At 34.3% G+C, this 17118-nt stretch overlaps 1 protein-coding gene and 1 pseudogene across 5 annotated transcripts; one reads left to right on the forward strand and one right to left on the reverse strand.

The window, feature by feature from the left end:
• Positions 1 to 322: 322 nt before the first annotated feature.
• LOC126694356 (serine/threonine-protein kinase ZRK3-like) lies at positions 323 to 5958 on the forward strand. 5 transcript variants are annotated; one of them, XR_007645746.1, is made up of 4 exons: positions 332 to 1686; positions 2000 to 2216; positions 5115 to 5172; positions 5490 to 5564. XR_007645746.1 is itself a non-coding variant. In XM_050390590.1 (3 exons), the coding sequence occupies exons 1-2, from the start codon at positions 518 to 520 to the stop codon at positions 2154 to 2156; spliced, it is 1326 nt and encodes a 441-aa protein (XP_050246547.1). In that variant the 5' UTR covers positions 332 to 517; the 3' UTR covers positions 2157 to 2202; positions 5693 to 5958. The 5 variants fall into 5 exon arrangements, 2 of the variants coding, with proteins under 2 accessions (XP_050246548.1, XP_050246547.1); XR_007645744.1 differs by having other exon boundaries at positions 333 to 1686; positions 5109 to 5172; XR_007645745.1 differs by lacking the exons at positions 5115 to 5172; positions 5490 to 5564 and adding an exon at positions 5706 to 5958.
• A 2747-nt stretch (positions 5959 to 8705) lies between these two features.
• LOC126695757 (cysteine synthase 2-like) lies at positions 8706 to 9946 on the reverse strand (annotated as a pseudogene).
• Between the last annotated feature and the right edge of the window lie 7172 nt (positions 9947 to 17118).

Genomic DNA, 17118 nt, shown 5'->3' on the forward strand with positions numbered 1-17118 from the left:
AAATTTAAAACATGACCAAAATAGAGTCAAAAAAGGTATTTTCAACCCAAAAAAAAAAAAAAAAAAAGGCAAATCTGAAATCTCATAGAAGCCGGTGGCGGTCTCCCAAGTCGACAAAGTGACATGCTGTCAGGATCAAAATATTGGTAAGTTTAAAAAATATAAGAACCATAATAAAATTATTAAAAAAATTGAGAACCAAATTTAAAACATGACCAAAATAGAGGCAAAAAAGGTATTTTCAACCCAAAAAAAAAAAAGAAAAAAAAAAGGCAAATCTGAAATATCATAGAAGCCGGTGTCCCAAGTCAACAATCGCTATGTTTGGCATTGAAAGGCTAATGTGAAAAGCAAAAGCTGCACTTTCCTTTTGAAATTCCCAAAAAAAAAAAAAAAAAATGCAAATAGAGGAAGGACGTTCCATCCCTCGCTAGCAGTAGCAGAGTAGTAGTATTAGATTTAGAGCAGAAACAAAAGAGAGCAAGGAAGGACGTTCCACATTCAAGCTATTAATATTATGCGCTGGAGTTGGTTCACCGATCATTTCTTTAATAAAAGAAAGCAAAGAGAGGAAAGAGCGTTTTATGAGAATGGAAGCCTGTTACTTGAGAAGCTGATTGCCTCTTGCAATGCCAAGCCTATTCCCATCCGTACCTTCTCCCCTCAACAGCTCCGCCAAGCAACCAACAACTTTTCTTCTGAAAAGCTGGTATTGGAGTTCTCTATTTGGTACGAGGGTTCTCTTGAAGGAGGAATTGTTCTCATTAAGTGTTCTTTTGTTCGCAATGCCAAGCCTTTTCCCATCCGTACCTTCTCCCCTCAACAACTCCGCCAAGCAACCAACAATTATCCTGCTCAACATCTGGGAATTTATTGGTACAAGGGTTCTCTTGAAGGACGAATTGTTCTCATTAAGCGTTTAGGTTTTTGGACCGATAAAGCCATCAATGCTTTAGTGATTTCTGCACAAATGAGTGGTCACAGCAATGTATTAAAGCCCATAGGTTGTTGTCTCCACACTCGAATCCCCATTTTGGTGTTTGAATTTGCCGCCAATGGTTTCCTTTCTGATCGAATTTATGTCTCCCGTGTTACTGAACTACAACATCAGCCGATGGAGTGGGAGAGAAGGTTAAAGATTGCAAGGCAGATTGCTCATGCTCTTTCTTATCTCCATACTGCCTTCCCTAGACCTGTCATCCACATGGGTATACGAATGCACAGTATCTTATTAGATGAAAATGATGTTCCCAAATTGTCCAGCTTTTATTATTCTGTATCAATTCCCGAAGGTGAAGCTGACGTGGAAGGTTTTGATGGCATTCGATATCTAGGTTTCTGCGCCCCCGAGTTTATAGCAACAGGCAAGGTAACTGAGAAAGCTGATGTATATGATTTTGGTCGGTTTCTTCTAGAACTTTTAACTGGAGAGGATTCTTATAAAATATCCCGATTGACAATTGGTAAAGATTCTAGTTTAGTAGCATACATACATAACAGTGCTCAAGGTAGTTGCATAAACGAGATTGTGGACCCTGCAATCTTGGCTGAAGATGGGGATGGATGTGCTAGTTTAGAGCATCAATTACAAGCTGTGGTGGACCTTGCCTTGACATGTACAGAGGAAGATCCACAAACAAGGCCAACTATGGTTGATGTCACCAAACAACTCAGACGGATTGAGAGGTTCGTTCCGTCAGTAATTATTTACTCACTTGATTTCATCCAATCATATGTTATAGATAAACAGATTCACATTATTGCATATCCAATTGTTTTAGGCATGACAACAAACAAAATTTACTCACTTGATTTTCAAACAAATGGCCATGGATGGAATTTAGAAAAGTTAAAAAAGCTAATTTGATGGAGAGCCATTTAATGACATTATTAAATCCCCATTGCTACTAAGAAGCAGGCCTAATAAACTGGTATGCATCTTAAGTAATAAAGGAGAATTCTAAATGAGATCAGCTAATGGTATTTTGCAATCACACAGGTTCACACAAACGGGTGAAGAGCTTGGGGGAAATTTGCAGAATTTAAAGCTTCTTGAGAGTGTTGAAGAGCATGGTTCTGCATCATTGAAAAGGAACGCTTCTAGTGATGAAATCCAAGCAGTGAACGAAGCCTCTGAAAGGCCTCTTGAAGTTTAATTGTGATGCAACTGAATGATGACAAAGCTTGTATGGCAGTTTTAACCTGTCATTGGGAAGGTAAATTAAAAGTTTGGTGGGCCATGAAAATTCTGTGGGTTTCACCCATAGCAGTAGTAGTTCAGGCTATTTTTTTGGAGCATTTAATCCTATGTGGTTCACTCTATGGTTATTGCTTTAAATCATGGCAAACTCACCCTTAATTTTATGTCATTGGCTCTATGGTAGTTGCCTTTTATCATCAAACCAAGACATCAATGGATGCCTTTTTGGTGAAGAGAGGATTCGATTCCAGTCCCCTATTCGATAACAAGAGACTTTACCAATCGAGTCAATTGGAACCCACATTTTCTTTTTATTTGAATGGCTATGGTTTTAGGGACGTGGGTGATGATGGGTGTGGTGGGGTTTTTGATGATCTAACTCAGAGTGCAAAATGGGTTATAATTAAAGACTTTAGCTTTAATATATTTTTTACACATTTGGCTATGTTATTTGTCAAGTGAGGAACTAAATCAAGTACATGTGTTTAAGGTTTCGTGGGTTCAAAAACATTGGGTACATGTGTAACTTACCAATAAAAAGAAAAATAAAAGTGTTAAAGATTTAGATACTCTTGTTGATTTCTGGGGATTTATTGTGTGATAGTGATGTACCATTGGCTCTTTGACTTTACTTCTTTTGTTCGCACTTGGAATCTCCCAGGATTTGTTTATAGTTTTGTATGCCTTTTAGAATTTTGTAGAACTTTTCCAAAGTCTTATTTGCAACATTTTATAGAGAGAGGTGAATAATTTCATAAGTGGTAGGTTGCTGTATGTGGTTGTGGATGGGCATACATGACTTGGTGCTTGTGCTCATTAGCAATGCTAGTAGTGGAGGCAGTGAGTGTAGTCTTGTCATATCTCTATGGATTGATGGTGTATCAACTATTCTTATAATGGTTAGGATGTACATTCTGTGGAGCAGTGATGGTACCATGGCACATGGAGCATTGTCTGGTGGTGGTTGATATGAATTTGTATATGATAGGCATCATGAATTTGAACTTGCTTATGGATTATTATTGTGGGCTAAATCATGTTTCGTAGAAGCATTAAGGGATTGGATTTTGGTACCTTGTTTGTTGATTCAGACATGGTTCTTGTGACTTCTCACCTATCTGCAGGTTACATGGAGCTGCTTGCAGTAAGGAGTGATGGTATAGAAGTGAAGAGAAGTTCAGATGGTATGCCATGTATGGCAGGGGGATGGGTAGTGTTGATGTTGGTAGTGGCAGGGTTATAGCAGCAGTTATTGTGCTCTGATGGCTGGCTTCATTTAGGAAACTTAATGAATAAACTATTTTAGGTTAAACTTTAGTACGGACTAATGTGCCCAACAACAATTTATTACAAACTAAAATGTGCTTATTATTTTGATAAGAACCTACGTCTAGAGGGAACTTGCTTGTACTCTACTGTTCTGATCCTTACAGCAGTGGCTGGCAGCTATTTAGGCTTGCCTTCATATGTACAAGCTCAGGAATTCCCTAACTAGATAACTAATCTACTAACAGCTAGCCTAATTGATCACATGGTAAATGCTATTGAGCACACGGGTTCTAACTAACATTACTTAGGCAACTATACAAGAGAGTTACAACCAATAGGCTAGTGTATCAAGGCCACAAGACTAACTACCAACTAACATAACTAGTGCTGCACTGGCATGCTTGCTGTTACTGCCTAAGCTTTACTTCTGCAGTCTCTAGACACTACTGTCTGCTGCTTCCAGCTGCTTGATAGACTACCCTAACTGATTAGTTGAGCTCTTCACTGTTACTATACTGAGTGAGATAGCTGCTTAGTTGCTAATTACATAGTTCACTGCGTATCTTGATAAGCCACATAACTCTTGTCAATGCATACCCTGCTGCTGCATCCCTCAAGGCTTCTACTGAAGGCTTCTGTATAACAACTACCAGCAGCACCAATATTAAGTAGGCAGGGTAGACAGGGTCTTAACATATTTGGGACTATTATGGCTGTTCAAGCCTACTTCAGAAATGCCTTTTTTTTTTTCTTTTTTCTTTTTTTTAAGCCAACTTCAGAAATTGGTCCTCAAGTTGATGTTATTAATAAGTTGGGTTTTGGATACAAAAAAAATGCAGTCTCTTTTTGGTAGATTCAATTGGTTGGATGTTTTTCATTTCACTCATCAAATTTCCTTGATGATCCTGATTCTGTTCTTATTAATTGGTAATCCGTCGAAGATTATTTTTTGATAGGTAGCAGAGCTGTTCTATTAATATTAAATAAACAATTTATGTTCACAATGTTGAAACGCAAAGGATCGACAAAGTACAAGAATATCATGTGAAAGATCTAAGAGAAGCTAGGAACTCAAAAACGGAAGAACATTGTGTTAGACCCCAAGCTTTGGACCAATCAAAAAGAGTGATCTTTTAAAGATGTCTTACTATTTGTTTGTATAAGAATTATTTTATTATATTGGGCACTGTTCAGCCTTACTAGTACTTCATCTATTTTGTGGGAGGAAGAGATGCCATTTGTGCTAGGCTCATTGGCTAATTCGTGAATGTAGTTCTAAGTTACAGTTGACAAGATGTTGAGCCAATTGTAGAATAACAGCCATTGAAGTGGAAAAAATTGATGCCCTCTCAGAAAGAATAAAACTCAGTGATTACTAAATATATAAGTGCAACTTAAATATAGAACTCTGTTACTAATTTTTATAATAATACATGCATATTTATTTCTACTTCATTTCTTTAATGAAGCAGTCTTCTCTTAATACAGTTTTTCCTACTTATAAAAAAATACATACATACTGGTTATTAAACTTGTAGCTGCGATACTTTTCTTATGAAATAGACTTGATGATGTATGTTGCACTGCATGTTACCAATACTATCAACTTATATATCTAATCATGCCTTAACATGTACAGAGGAAGATCCACAAAGAAGGCCAACCATGGTGGATGTCACCAAACAACTCAGGCGGATTGAGAGGTTCGTTCCATCACTAATTATTTACTCACTTGATTTCATCCAATCATATGTTATAGATAAACAGATTCACATTATTGCATATCCAATTGTTTTAGGCATGACAACAAACAAAATTTACTTGATTTTCAAACTAATGGCCATGGATGGAATTTAGAAAAGTTAAAAAAAAAAAAAAGCTAATTTGATGGAGAGCCATTTAATGACATTATGAAATCCCCATTGCTACTAAGAAGCAGGCCTAAAAAACTGGTATGCATCTTAAGTAATAAAGGAGAATTCTCTATGAGATCAGCTAATGGTATTTCTCAATCACACAGGTTCGCACAAACAGGAGAAGTGCTTGTGGTAAATTTGCAGAATTTAAAGCTTCATGAGAGTTTTGACGAGCATGCTTCTGCATCATTGAAAAGGAATGCTTCTAGTGATGAAATCCAAGCAGTGAACATAGCCTCTGAAAGGCCTCTTGAAGTTTAATTGTGATGCAACTGAATGATGACAGAGCTTGTATGGCAGTTTTAACCTGTCATGGGAAGTTATCATTATGGCAGACCCTTAAGGTATGTATTGATGCTATAAGAACTGGAGGATAGGTTGTTATTGGCAAAGGAGTTTGATAACTGTTCTTTTGTTTGAATAAAAGGAATGCAAACTAAGCAGTTCATGGTCTTAGTAACTGGCTATGTATAGTGGTTTGGTGAGGGAAAAAAAAGACTTTTGTATTGTTTAGTTGGTTTGTAAATTTTCTATTTCCAGAATATATATGATTTCTCAATTTAGTTTGGCAAACCTTTTTCTTTTTGCAAAATAGTCTAAAATTTTAATCATTCATGTGAATTTGGGTCGAAAATTCATTAAATAACTTATTGCTCCACAATTGATCTTCTAATTGGTATAATTTCAGTTAACACCTTCCCTTTGAATGAGATAAATATTGTTGTCCTAAAAAGTATGAAACAAAAATGTCATTATCCTAACAAACAGAGATGTGCTTAATCCTTCTCTACTTTTACTGCTCCAGTTCATTTTTATCCTCTTAAATTCAAAAGGCACCTTCTGATGGAACTCTGCTGGAGAAATATAGTTGCATAGGGCTGTTTAAACTTAGTACCATAGTGGAGAGAAACATCAAAGACAAAACTCTGGGTCACACACCCACACTAACTCATTTGATGTGCAAAAACTCTAATCCAATTGCCTTAGGTATCAATCTATGCTAAGACAGATATTTGGCATTGAAAAACATATCCAGATGCCTTGTCCCACAATCACAAAGGGTAGTCACAATAGCACCAATACAGTTTGCCAAAAAAGCAAGTGTTGTTGGTGCAAACACTAGGCCCCTTGATGATGGAGGATTGATAATAGGTTTTATTTGATTTGGTTTGAATTCTGATTTTATTTCTGAATTATGTGTAATTGACTGTTTTGTTTCTTTCCTTCTTGATTCTTGCTTTGGAGGTCCTACTTCAAAGGCTCCAAAAAAGAAAAAAAGGCAAATCATTTTGGCATGGTGAATTTGATAATAGATAATATTGAATTGAAATTTTTCTCTAACTTGGTGGTGATTTCAAGCAGCCTTAAGTGGTGAAGCCCTATGTTTGTTATGGTCTTTCTTTATAAATCCCTAGACAAGTTTACGAATCTTGTACTGCATCAAATACGGTAGCAGAGCAAAATTTGATCCATGTACTGAAATTCACAACCCAAAATGACCACAACTTTATGCAGCTTTGGAAACCAAACTCATCGAAGCATTCAAAAACTACCACCCTCCTCAGTCAATCATACTAATCCACATTAGGATCTCATCTAAAACACCATTGCCAAGTCCAAATCAAGTTGTATTGTTCCTTGCCTTGACATGTACTAAGGAAGATATAGAGAAAACGCTAACAATGATAGATGTTACCAAAGATTTGGGGCAGATTGAGGGACTCGTTCCGTGGTTGATTATTTCTAATTTTGTTCATCAAAGTACCTTTCCAACTAGAATAGCCTCTTATTTAAGCATTGAAAATTCAAATTTTACTATTAAATCAAAGTTTCCAAAAACACAATTTCAATGTAAAATGTATTTATACTGAAGTTGATTTTTCAATTTAGATTGGCAAGCCTTGTTCTCTTTACAAAATAGTCTTAAATTTTAATCATTCATGTGAATTTGGGTCAAAAATTCATTAAATAACTTATTGCCCCACAATTGATCATCTAACCAAAATAATTGTAGTCAACACCTTCCCTTTTGAATGAGATAAATATTGTTGTCCTGAAAAATATGAAATCAAAATATCATTATCCTAACAAACAGAGATGTGCTTAGTCCTTCTCTAGTGTTTCTGCTCTAGTTCATTGCTATCCTCTTAAATTTAGAAGGCACCTTCTAAGGAAACTTTGCTGGAGAAATATAGTTGCATAGGGCTGCTTGAACATTGGATAGAAGTGGCGAGAAACAGCCAAGCCAAGACTCTAGATCACACAAACTCATTTGATGCCCAAAAACTCTAATCCAACCTTGGGTATCAATCTACGCTAGCTGAGACAGATATTTGGCATTGCAATACATACACAGATGTCTCATACCACTATCACAGAGGACAGTCACAAACAATAGCATGAACACACACACACACACACAGAGTTTAGTTGTTGTGGACACTAGGCCATTGGATGATGGAGAATCAAGGGTGGACATTAAGAACCACACTAACGAGTTTTATTTTTGAATTATTATATGTGTGTGATTATAACAATATTCTCAATGTTGAAAAATTCAACTTGCTTTCGCCAATTGCTTAATAACAACGTAAATTTTGGTTGGTATGTTCATTTAGCCATGCAAAAGCATTGTGTCCTTTGTCTTGTCCATTAAAGATGATTTGCATTTGATGAATAATAGGAGAGTGGGACCAGTTAATAATAAACATATTCACATTATCGCATATCCAAATGTTTCAGGCATGCCAACAGGTTGATTTCAAGTCTTCCTAGTTCACAATGACTCAAAATTTAAGAGATTAAAAGGAAGAGATTAGAGATTAGAAGGCAAAGCCAAGGAAAATAAGTATTCATTGTTAATATCCTTCTACAATGATGCTCTAAGAGTTTTATTCACAATAAAATGAACTAACCACTCAAATTTGTCTGGCAAACTTATTTCCTCATGACATTACCATAGACAATAATAACTGATACATTGGCATTAATTCATTCAACTTCTCTTGAAAAAATTATTTCAATCATCCTTGTACACAACTCTGAATGAATTATATATTGTACACCTCTTAAAGAAAATACATATTGATGTCCCGAATAGAATGAAACAGAAAATTGACAATATCCTAACATAGATGTGTCTTATCCTGCTCAAGTGTTGCTGCTCCAGTGTCTTTTTAACTACAAGAATTCAGATGGATAAACACCAATACGAATTAGAATTAAATACAGAATTTTCTTGGAGAGATATAGTCGCATAGGCCTGCTCAAACTTTGGATGGAAGTAACAATAAACATCTAAGTCAAAGCTCTAGATCACATTAACTCATCTGATGTCCAAGAGGCTCTAATCCAGTAGCCTTGGGTGTCAATCCATGCTGAAACAGATATTAAGCACTGTAAAACTTACTCAAATGACTCATCCCACCATCACAAATTATAGTCACGATTCACAGTAGTCACAAATTATAGTCACGACTCACAGTAGTGTGACCTGGGCCTATGGATTGTGTCATCAATCGTCTGACGGCTCTGACACAATTCATGGCCGATGAACTTCCAAGAAAGAGCCCATCATTCTTCAAAAGAAACCTGATAAAAGTTCAAGAAGCATAGCATTAAAACACAAAGTATTTATGTTCCAGCAAAGGAAAATGGGTGAAAGAATGGATTTTTATTTTTTATGTTTCATCATCTGACAAATATTAATGGTGGACCAAAAAGGGAAGAAATCCGCAGTAGAATCAACAAAACAACAAACTGGTAGAATTGACAGAATCTTTTTCCCATTGGTTTTATTCTCATCCTATCAGAAAAATATATCACTTTAAAAAAACAAAGGCATGCTCTAACCAAGACATTTCAACACCTTTCAAATCTGTGCCTCTGAAAGTCCCATCAAGTTTTTCCATCATGAAATTCTATGCTAACCTATATTTTCCAAGACCTTCTGTTATTGTGTCAAATGGATTCTTCAATCGTCGTCCTTCAGCATCGTCTCTAGTCGTCAACCCCCCCCCCCCCCTTGTAACCTTTTTGATTAAACTAGAACCGAGAGGATCTATCAAGAAGCACTTAATGTTTGGATTATTTCCTGTTGAACACATACGGTCATATGCTAAGGGATTCATTGACTAATCTAATATGAATGTTTAAATTAATGGAGGGAAAATAAATTGACCTGGAGAAACCTGGAAAGACCAGCCACTGTCCATCCTGTGCCTGCAGCTACAAAAATGCATCTAAACCACCCTGTCTGTTGCCAAATCTCAGCCCCAGTACCATCATAGTGTGCTCAGAAGTTTGCTAGATTTTCAAAATGATCAGCAAAGAAGCCACCTTTACAATTATGTGGTAGAGCCAAACTTTGATTCTCTTCACCAGTTGTGTAATCAATGGTTTGCTCCAGGGGTTTTCGATTCACTTAATCAGCTTCTCTATGCTTTGATGCTGCCTCATTTTCTTCCAGTGCCTTTTTCTGTGCAATACTGGCAAAGTGGTCCGTGTCTATGATTGAGACAGGTCTCAACCTTTCAAAAATAGCTCCAAGGGGTTCAAGTATTTGAGACAGACAAATTTGCAATGAGAAAAAAAATCAAGTAGGTTGCAGTACATAATAGAGGGACAGAGAAAGCTAAGGGGGAAAACAGAGGCTATGTCATATTTGAGTACTTAGAAAGGCAATCATTGATATCCTGCAGCTTTCCTCACGAAGCCAACATTTTTGTAATCTAAAATTCTTCACTGTTCAGTCTTCAAACACGTACAATTACTGGATCCTACCTCTCAAAAATGGATGTGAAAAACTGGCTACAAAAATAATCCTAGAGATGATAAAAGACAATTGTTGCTTTATCTTGCTTTAGGCCTTATCTAACAACTAAATTGCATATGGAGTGGTCAGTGTGGATATTCTTGTGCAAGAGGTTAAAGCTAAAGAAATGGTTTAAGCATGTTGAACTGGAAGCAAGACATAATCATCATTTTCAAAAAGCTTTATATATTTCAAGAATCAAGTTTATACAAGAATCATCATTTTCTATTTCATTTATCAATAATATTCTCTTATTACCTATGAAAAAAAAAAGGTTTGATATTTCTTAAATGTTAAAATCTGATTATTCTATTTATTTGGTATCAGTTTCCTATTGATATTGAAGCATAGTAAATATTAGTCGCTAACCCGTGCGATGCATGGACAAATTTGAATATAATGTTTTACTAATTTCTTCCTAATGCAGTTTTTGAAATAGAGTTGCAGCATTTTCCCCGTAATCAAATATTTTCTTTACTGTTCTAGCATTTTTGCAGTAAAGGTTATTTATGAATTTCAACCTGTTTGTTTTGTAACACCCAATTTTGCTATTATTAGTAAAAATCTTAACAACCCAAGAGATTCAATAGAAACAATTATAAAACAACATTCTTCTCAATGAGTTTATAACCAGACATATCTACCTATATCTATCATAGAAGCAAGCATATATGATGTTCTGGACATCAAATCGATAACCTTCCTCATGGAGGTGCAAGGCCCTAGTTTTTTGGGTTTTACATGTTGCTAAATATATAAATATTCTTAAGGATGATAGAGATAAATCATTATGACTTTTTGAAATTTAGAATCACTAGGAAGTGACTGTTTCTTACATTGAATTTAAAAATCATAAAATTATACATAGATAGATTGGATATTGCACTTCCTTGCGGACATCTATCAGTTTCACTAATACAAATCTGCAATCAAACAACAGGACAAAGTGTTATCATACAACCACGATTAAAAGATAGACAAACTAGTATGTTGTGTCCCAAGATGTATAAGTGTAGTCAAGAACTCATCACAAAAGATAAAGGGATGTCCGTATATCACACATACATCTCTGCTATTCAATATTTATAGTTTAGTTCCATGGAAAAATAGAAAGAGAACTGAGATGAGATACCTTTGAGGGCATGAGTTCAAATTGTTTTGTTTTTTTTTTTTTTAAGAGAGATTCAACCTATGACATCAGCTTCTAATAATAGCTCTTTATCATCAGATCAAGACACCAATCGGTTTTTTATGTAGGCATGAATTAAACTTTAGATCTCTGGAAAATTATTAAATACTCCGAGAGTACCATAAATTAGGGGTGTCAATGTTTGATCCAACCCGCGAACACGACACGAACCCAACACGGGTTTTTCCGGGTTAGGGTTGGGCCTTAATGGGTTTGGGTTATAAACGGGTCAACCCGAAAGCGACACGATAAGAAACGTGTCATAAGCGGGTCAACCCGTGTAACCCGCAATAGACACGTTTGACACGCCAATTTATTTGTATCAACTCGAAATGACCCACTTAACACAACCCGTTTAACTCGTATAACAAATAAATATTCATTTTATTTTAGATTTGTCAAATACCTTTTATATCCAACATATATTTTAAATTTAAAAAGCAGAGTAATTACAAAAATTTACAAGGGATATAATTAGAAATTGAAACTTTTAGATCCTAGAACTACTAATACTTTTTTTTTTTTTTTTTTTTTTTGTGGCATAGAACTTGCACAAATAAAATTGGATGAGCTTGTGGAAGATGTTATGAATTTTGACATCAACAAAGAATCTATGGATGATAATCGTGGTCATAGTCAGGATTAGTCTACTGTTTGCTCAAATTCTTTCAATATTGATACTTAGCATCTGGCGAGTTCCGAGGATATTATATTTTTGTTGAACTATATTATTTTATTTTTGTTAAACTTTATTATTTTGAATTTGAGTTGAAGTGTATGCACCTCTTTTGGAGTGTAAAGAATTTATTTCTAGATAAATGTTATATTTTTGTTGAACTATATTATTTTGAATGTGGGTTGAAGACTTAAGGTGTATGCACTGCTTTTTGGGATGTAAAAAAAAAAATATTTCTAGATGGATGTTATATTTAATATTATGCAGGTTGAAATGGGTTGTGTTACATTCGTGTCAACCCAACACGACTCGTTTATTAAGCATGTCAAATGGGTTGGGTCAGGTCAACCCGCCTTATTAATAGGTCGGGTTAGGGTTGAAGGATCATGACACGATTATTAAATGGGTCGGGTTAGGGTTGAGTCATTTAGTCGAATACCCCTACCTCGACACGACACGAACCCGACACGCTAACCCAAATTGACACCCCTACCATAAATGCATACTCTCCTCTCTCACATGAATTGTGGGTCACACCATAAATTTAATTAGTGAGACCCACAGTTATGTAAGAGGAGGAAGTACGCATTTATGGTACTTTGGGAGTACCCAATAATTACCCCATTACCCAATACTTTTAGGAAAGAACAATTTTTAAAAAGATTGTAAACCCTCTTAATTAGCATGGATTAAACACCTCAATGCCTTTAATATAAATGTAACAAAAACTGGTAGGGTAAAAGATAAATTAAATTAACAATTTACTACCTCAAGATTAAAGCATACCTTGTTGAAAAATCGCCTCATGTCATTTCTAACTCAATCGCTCCAGGAGTCACAATTGTAATTCCAATATCGTGTCCAACTTCAGTCCTCAATGTCTCAAAAAAGGAAATTTTGGCTGCCTTGCTTGCCTGAAACCATCGTAGATTTACAAGCAATTGGTGGGAAAGAAAATGTGGTAGTAACACATATACGGAGTTTTCTTACATTGTAGAAGCATAATCTTGTAGTACTTAACCATTTTGCAATTGAAGCAATCACAACAATCTTTCCTTTGCTTTTTCTTAAGTGTGGAACCGCATAATAGGTAAGGGTGTGTAGAAAACCCGTCAAAACGGACCCGACCCGACCCAACCCGCCGGGTTTGGTCGGTTTTTAGGGCTTGGTGGGTTGGGTTGGGTTACAAAAATTTTTTTTATAGCGGGTCGGGTTGGGTTTGGATCATAAAATTACAAACCTGCCAAACCCGACCCGACCCACCCATATTTTAATATATGTTTAAAATATATTATATATTTAATAAATTAAAAAAAAAAAAAAACCAGTTGTAGAGCATTTCCTCGATTCCTACTATCATATATAATATAAAATCCTATTAGTTCTTCTAATATATATTTAAATATATTATATAATTAATAAAAAAAATTAAAATTTTAGATTTATTTTGTTTATAATTGAGTTAGGAACTCTTGTATATTTTGTTTCTAAGTGAATTAAATTACTAGTTCATTTATATTTTGATTATCAACTCAGTTGGATACTTAAACATATTTTGTTTACAACTAAGTTGGAATATTAGTTTATATATTAATGTATATTTTGTTTTTAACTCAGGTGGCAAGTGTGATATTTTTTTTTCCACTCAATTTAATAAAAATAGTAATAAAAAAAATTGTTCAACCCATGGGTTCAACCCGATCCAACCCGACCCATGTACACCCCTAATAATGGGTGTTATATACTAATCCCCAAAAATTTATATCATAAAAAAATAAAGTTAAAGCCAGTTAATGCAAGTATATATGCAACTTAAAAATAAGACAAAAAATGAGGTTAATTCTTGGAACTGTATAATGGGTACAGAAAATATGTTGTGTTGCTAATCTATCGTTTGCAAGGAAAAAAAAAAAAAATTAACTCTTTAAGTCTAAGGTTTTCAATTTTGCTAGGTATTTGTGTCTTTAGATGTGAATAGCTAGTGGGATTTAATTTGAACCCCAATGCCTATTTCATACTAACAAACACATCAACACTGGGCCTAGAAATGCAATAATATACCTTATTTTAGTGTTACCATACCCTCAGTGACATTATATAATAAACATTTGTTTTTTAATTCGATTTACAATTATTGTCACAAGCTAGTTACAAAAGTAGGACAGAATGCAATCATGCATGCCGGTTTTATTACCATGAGTGAAACAACATAAGAGAATTGGGCGAAATCTTCAAACATGCGTATTTCTCCAACTCCAGCGTTGTTCACCCCCACCAACCATGATACGAATTACAATTTATTTTTCCACAGAAAGCCATATAAAAATCAAAATATGTTGCACAATTTTCTTCATTTGATATGTTACGCCCATACTCAATAAGTCTTAAATTTATCCTCTACCTTCCTTTTACGAGAAAAAGAAATGTCATTTTAGTTAAAACACACACACACTTACAACGTCCAAAATGGTTCACTGCCTCGGCAACAAATTGCTTACATTCTTCAACCTTAGAAACATCTGCACATACCAAAACAACTTTTGGGGATCCTAGCTTGTGGGCTTTATCCACCACTGTCTAAAGATGGTCCTCTCTTCTTGCAATAAGGGCTAAACGAGCACCTCTCCTAGCATACTCGTAAGCAATATGCTTCAAAGTTCAAATTCCCTAAGTTAATATGTTACATTGTTAATTTTCTTACAAATGATTTACAAGTTTACATGATAATGAATGTAATTAAATCAACATCAATAATGTAATAGATTAAATTTTTTGTTAAAAAATGCTAGCTATCTACGCTTAAATCTTAAAAGAACTAGTCTAGTTATAGTTAGAGCTACTAGTAATTAGTTATATATAACTCAATTTGACTTGGTAAACTACAAACACTTGATCTAGGACTCGTCACATATCCACATAGTTTACATTTATCTAATCCCACACATTTATCCAATTTAATCTTTGTAATCTGGAGTATTACAATTTCCTTATATATATACAAAATGCGCGCGCACACGCACACACATAATAATAATAAATATCAATCTAGACAATAAAATGCCACTTATATTAATATTTTTAATGTTAAATAACCTATAAAAAGATAGTATATAAATTATATTAAGGGTATTTGTTAGGACTTTTTATATGTGAATAAACCATGTTATATTTTTTTCATAGTATAAATTCCACTATAATTCTCATGTAATGGTTTTAAGTAATTTGATAAATATTAATTATAACTTATGACTGCTTTTGTTAATCTCAAAAAATTATTAAATTATAACAATTTACAACCATATAGATATAGTGACTATTTATGCATCTAAAACCCTCGAGATTAGCTTGAAACCAATATCAAATTATTAATGCTATATTATTAACAAATTTATTACAAAACGCTCATTTTTAGGAAAAATAATAAATTATTACCTAAACTATATGTGGTCTTTGCACTTTTTAAAGATAACAATACTTTTTAAATAATTTTCTATTCGATTAAAACATTTGCTTCTTAATTTTTTTTCTTCATTTCTTTTTTTATATCTTTTGAATTTTTAAAAACATTGATAACATAGGATGAGGCTTGACACACAAAAAAGATATTTATAAAAAATATAAAATTTAGTTAGAAAAAAAATAATGAAAAAAACACCTATGATGGGGGTGGGGTTGTTTTGAGTGATAGGGGTGTGCATAGGTTAAATTGAGTGGGTGGAGGGCAATATTTTTAACCAACCCTCTAATGGAAGGTTGGAAAAATTGCAATTCACTGCCGACACCAATCTATAAATACGACGGATCGGTTGAACATCTTTAACAGTTTTAACTTGGTAGGTTGAGCAAATTAGGCAGGTTGACAAATACAATAATCTAAATGAAATTATTTCAATTAAATTGAATAATAGTTTCCCCCCTCAAATAAAAAAGGAATGAAATTTTTTCAAATTTTATTAAAATAATCACAAATACTACATTATTTTTATAAAAATGATTGAAATTTTATCACACTTTAAATTGGACATGTACATAGATTAAGAATAATAATAAAATCTTAGAGAGAGCCACTAGAGTTTATTAGGGAAGATAAATGTGAAAATGAAAAAAAAAAAAAAAAAAAAAAAAAAAAAGAGATAGAGATGAGGGAAATGAAGTGGATGTGTATGTAAGGTAGAATTTTGCAACATAATAAAGTTTTATATATATAGGTGGGCGGGTGGAGTTGTGGCGGGTTAGAAATATCTCAACCCGTTATTCAACCCAACCCACTAAATTATTTGTCAAACCCACCCAACTTGACCCGTCTCACTTAATAAACCTGCATGGATTGAGTTGGGTTGATTCGGGTTGGGCAAGTTAAAAGGTTTATTGCACGGAACTATTTAGAGACTGCAAATTTTTTCACATACATGGTTTGGATCCAATCCTCTTATGCAATGGACTTGTCACATGTCATTATTTTGTCCAATACACGAGAATTGGACCCAATCTTTGCCAATTTCCAACCATTTTGGATTAATGGTCCGAGTATCATAGCCAATCGATGACCTTGTAGTTAAATTGACATCTCCCCATATACTAAGTACTTGGGAGTTGAGGAGAAAAAATGTTCAAACTGCAGCAACATATTATAATTATCTCTATGGAAACCCAAAAAAAAAAAAAAGAAGTCACAAATGATTTGGCAAATAGATATTAAATGGTAATTAATAATTTTGGGGAAAAGAAAGAAAAGAAGACTCTTTTGGTTGGATGGAAATGCCTCAATGCAAATTCTCCATAATCCTTACCTTATATAAGATCTCGAGCGTGTTATGGGATTTTAAAGATTCAGCTTAGGTGAATTTATAGAAAGATGAATATAATCATAACTTTTAATTTATGGAGGGAGAGATTTTAGGACAATCTCAACGCATGACAACTCAATATGGTATTGTATATTTAAGGAATATATTTTCATAGTAACCCTTTTTTTGAAGGTCAAGGCACACAATTTTTGAAGCTTAGTCATAGCTAAAAAATCACTCTCGTTTTCCTTCATTCCAGAAAAACCCA

This window comes from Quercus robur, chromosome 8 (assembly GCF_932294415.1).
Source record: "Quercus robur chromosome 8, dhQueRobu3.1, whole genome shotgun sequence".
In the NCBI taxonomy this organism is placed as follows: Eukaryota; Viridiplantae; Streptophyta; class Magnoliopsida; order Fagales; family Fagaceae; genus Quercus; species Quercus robur.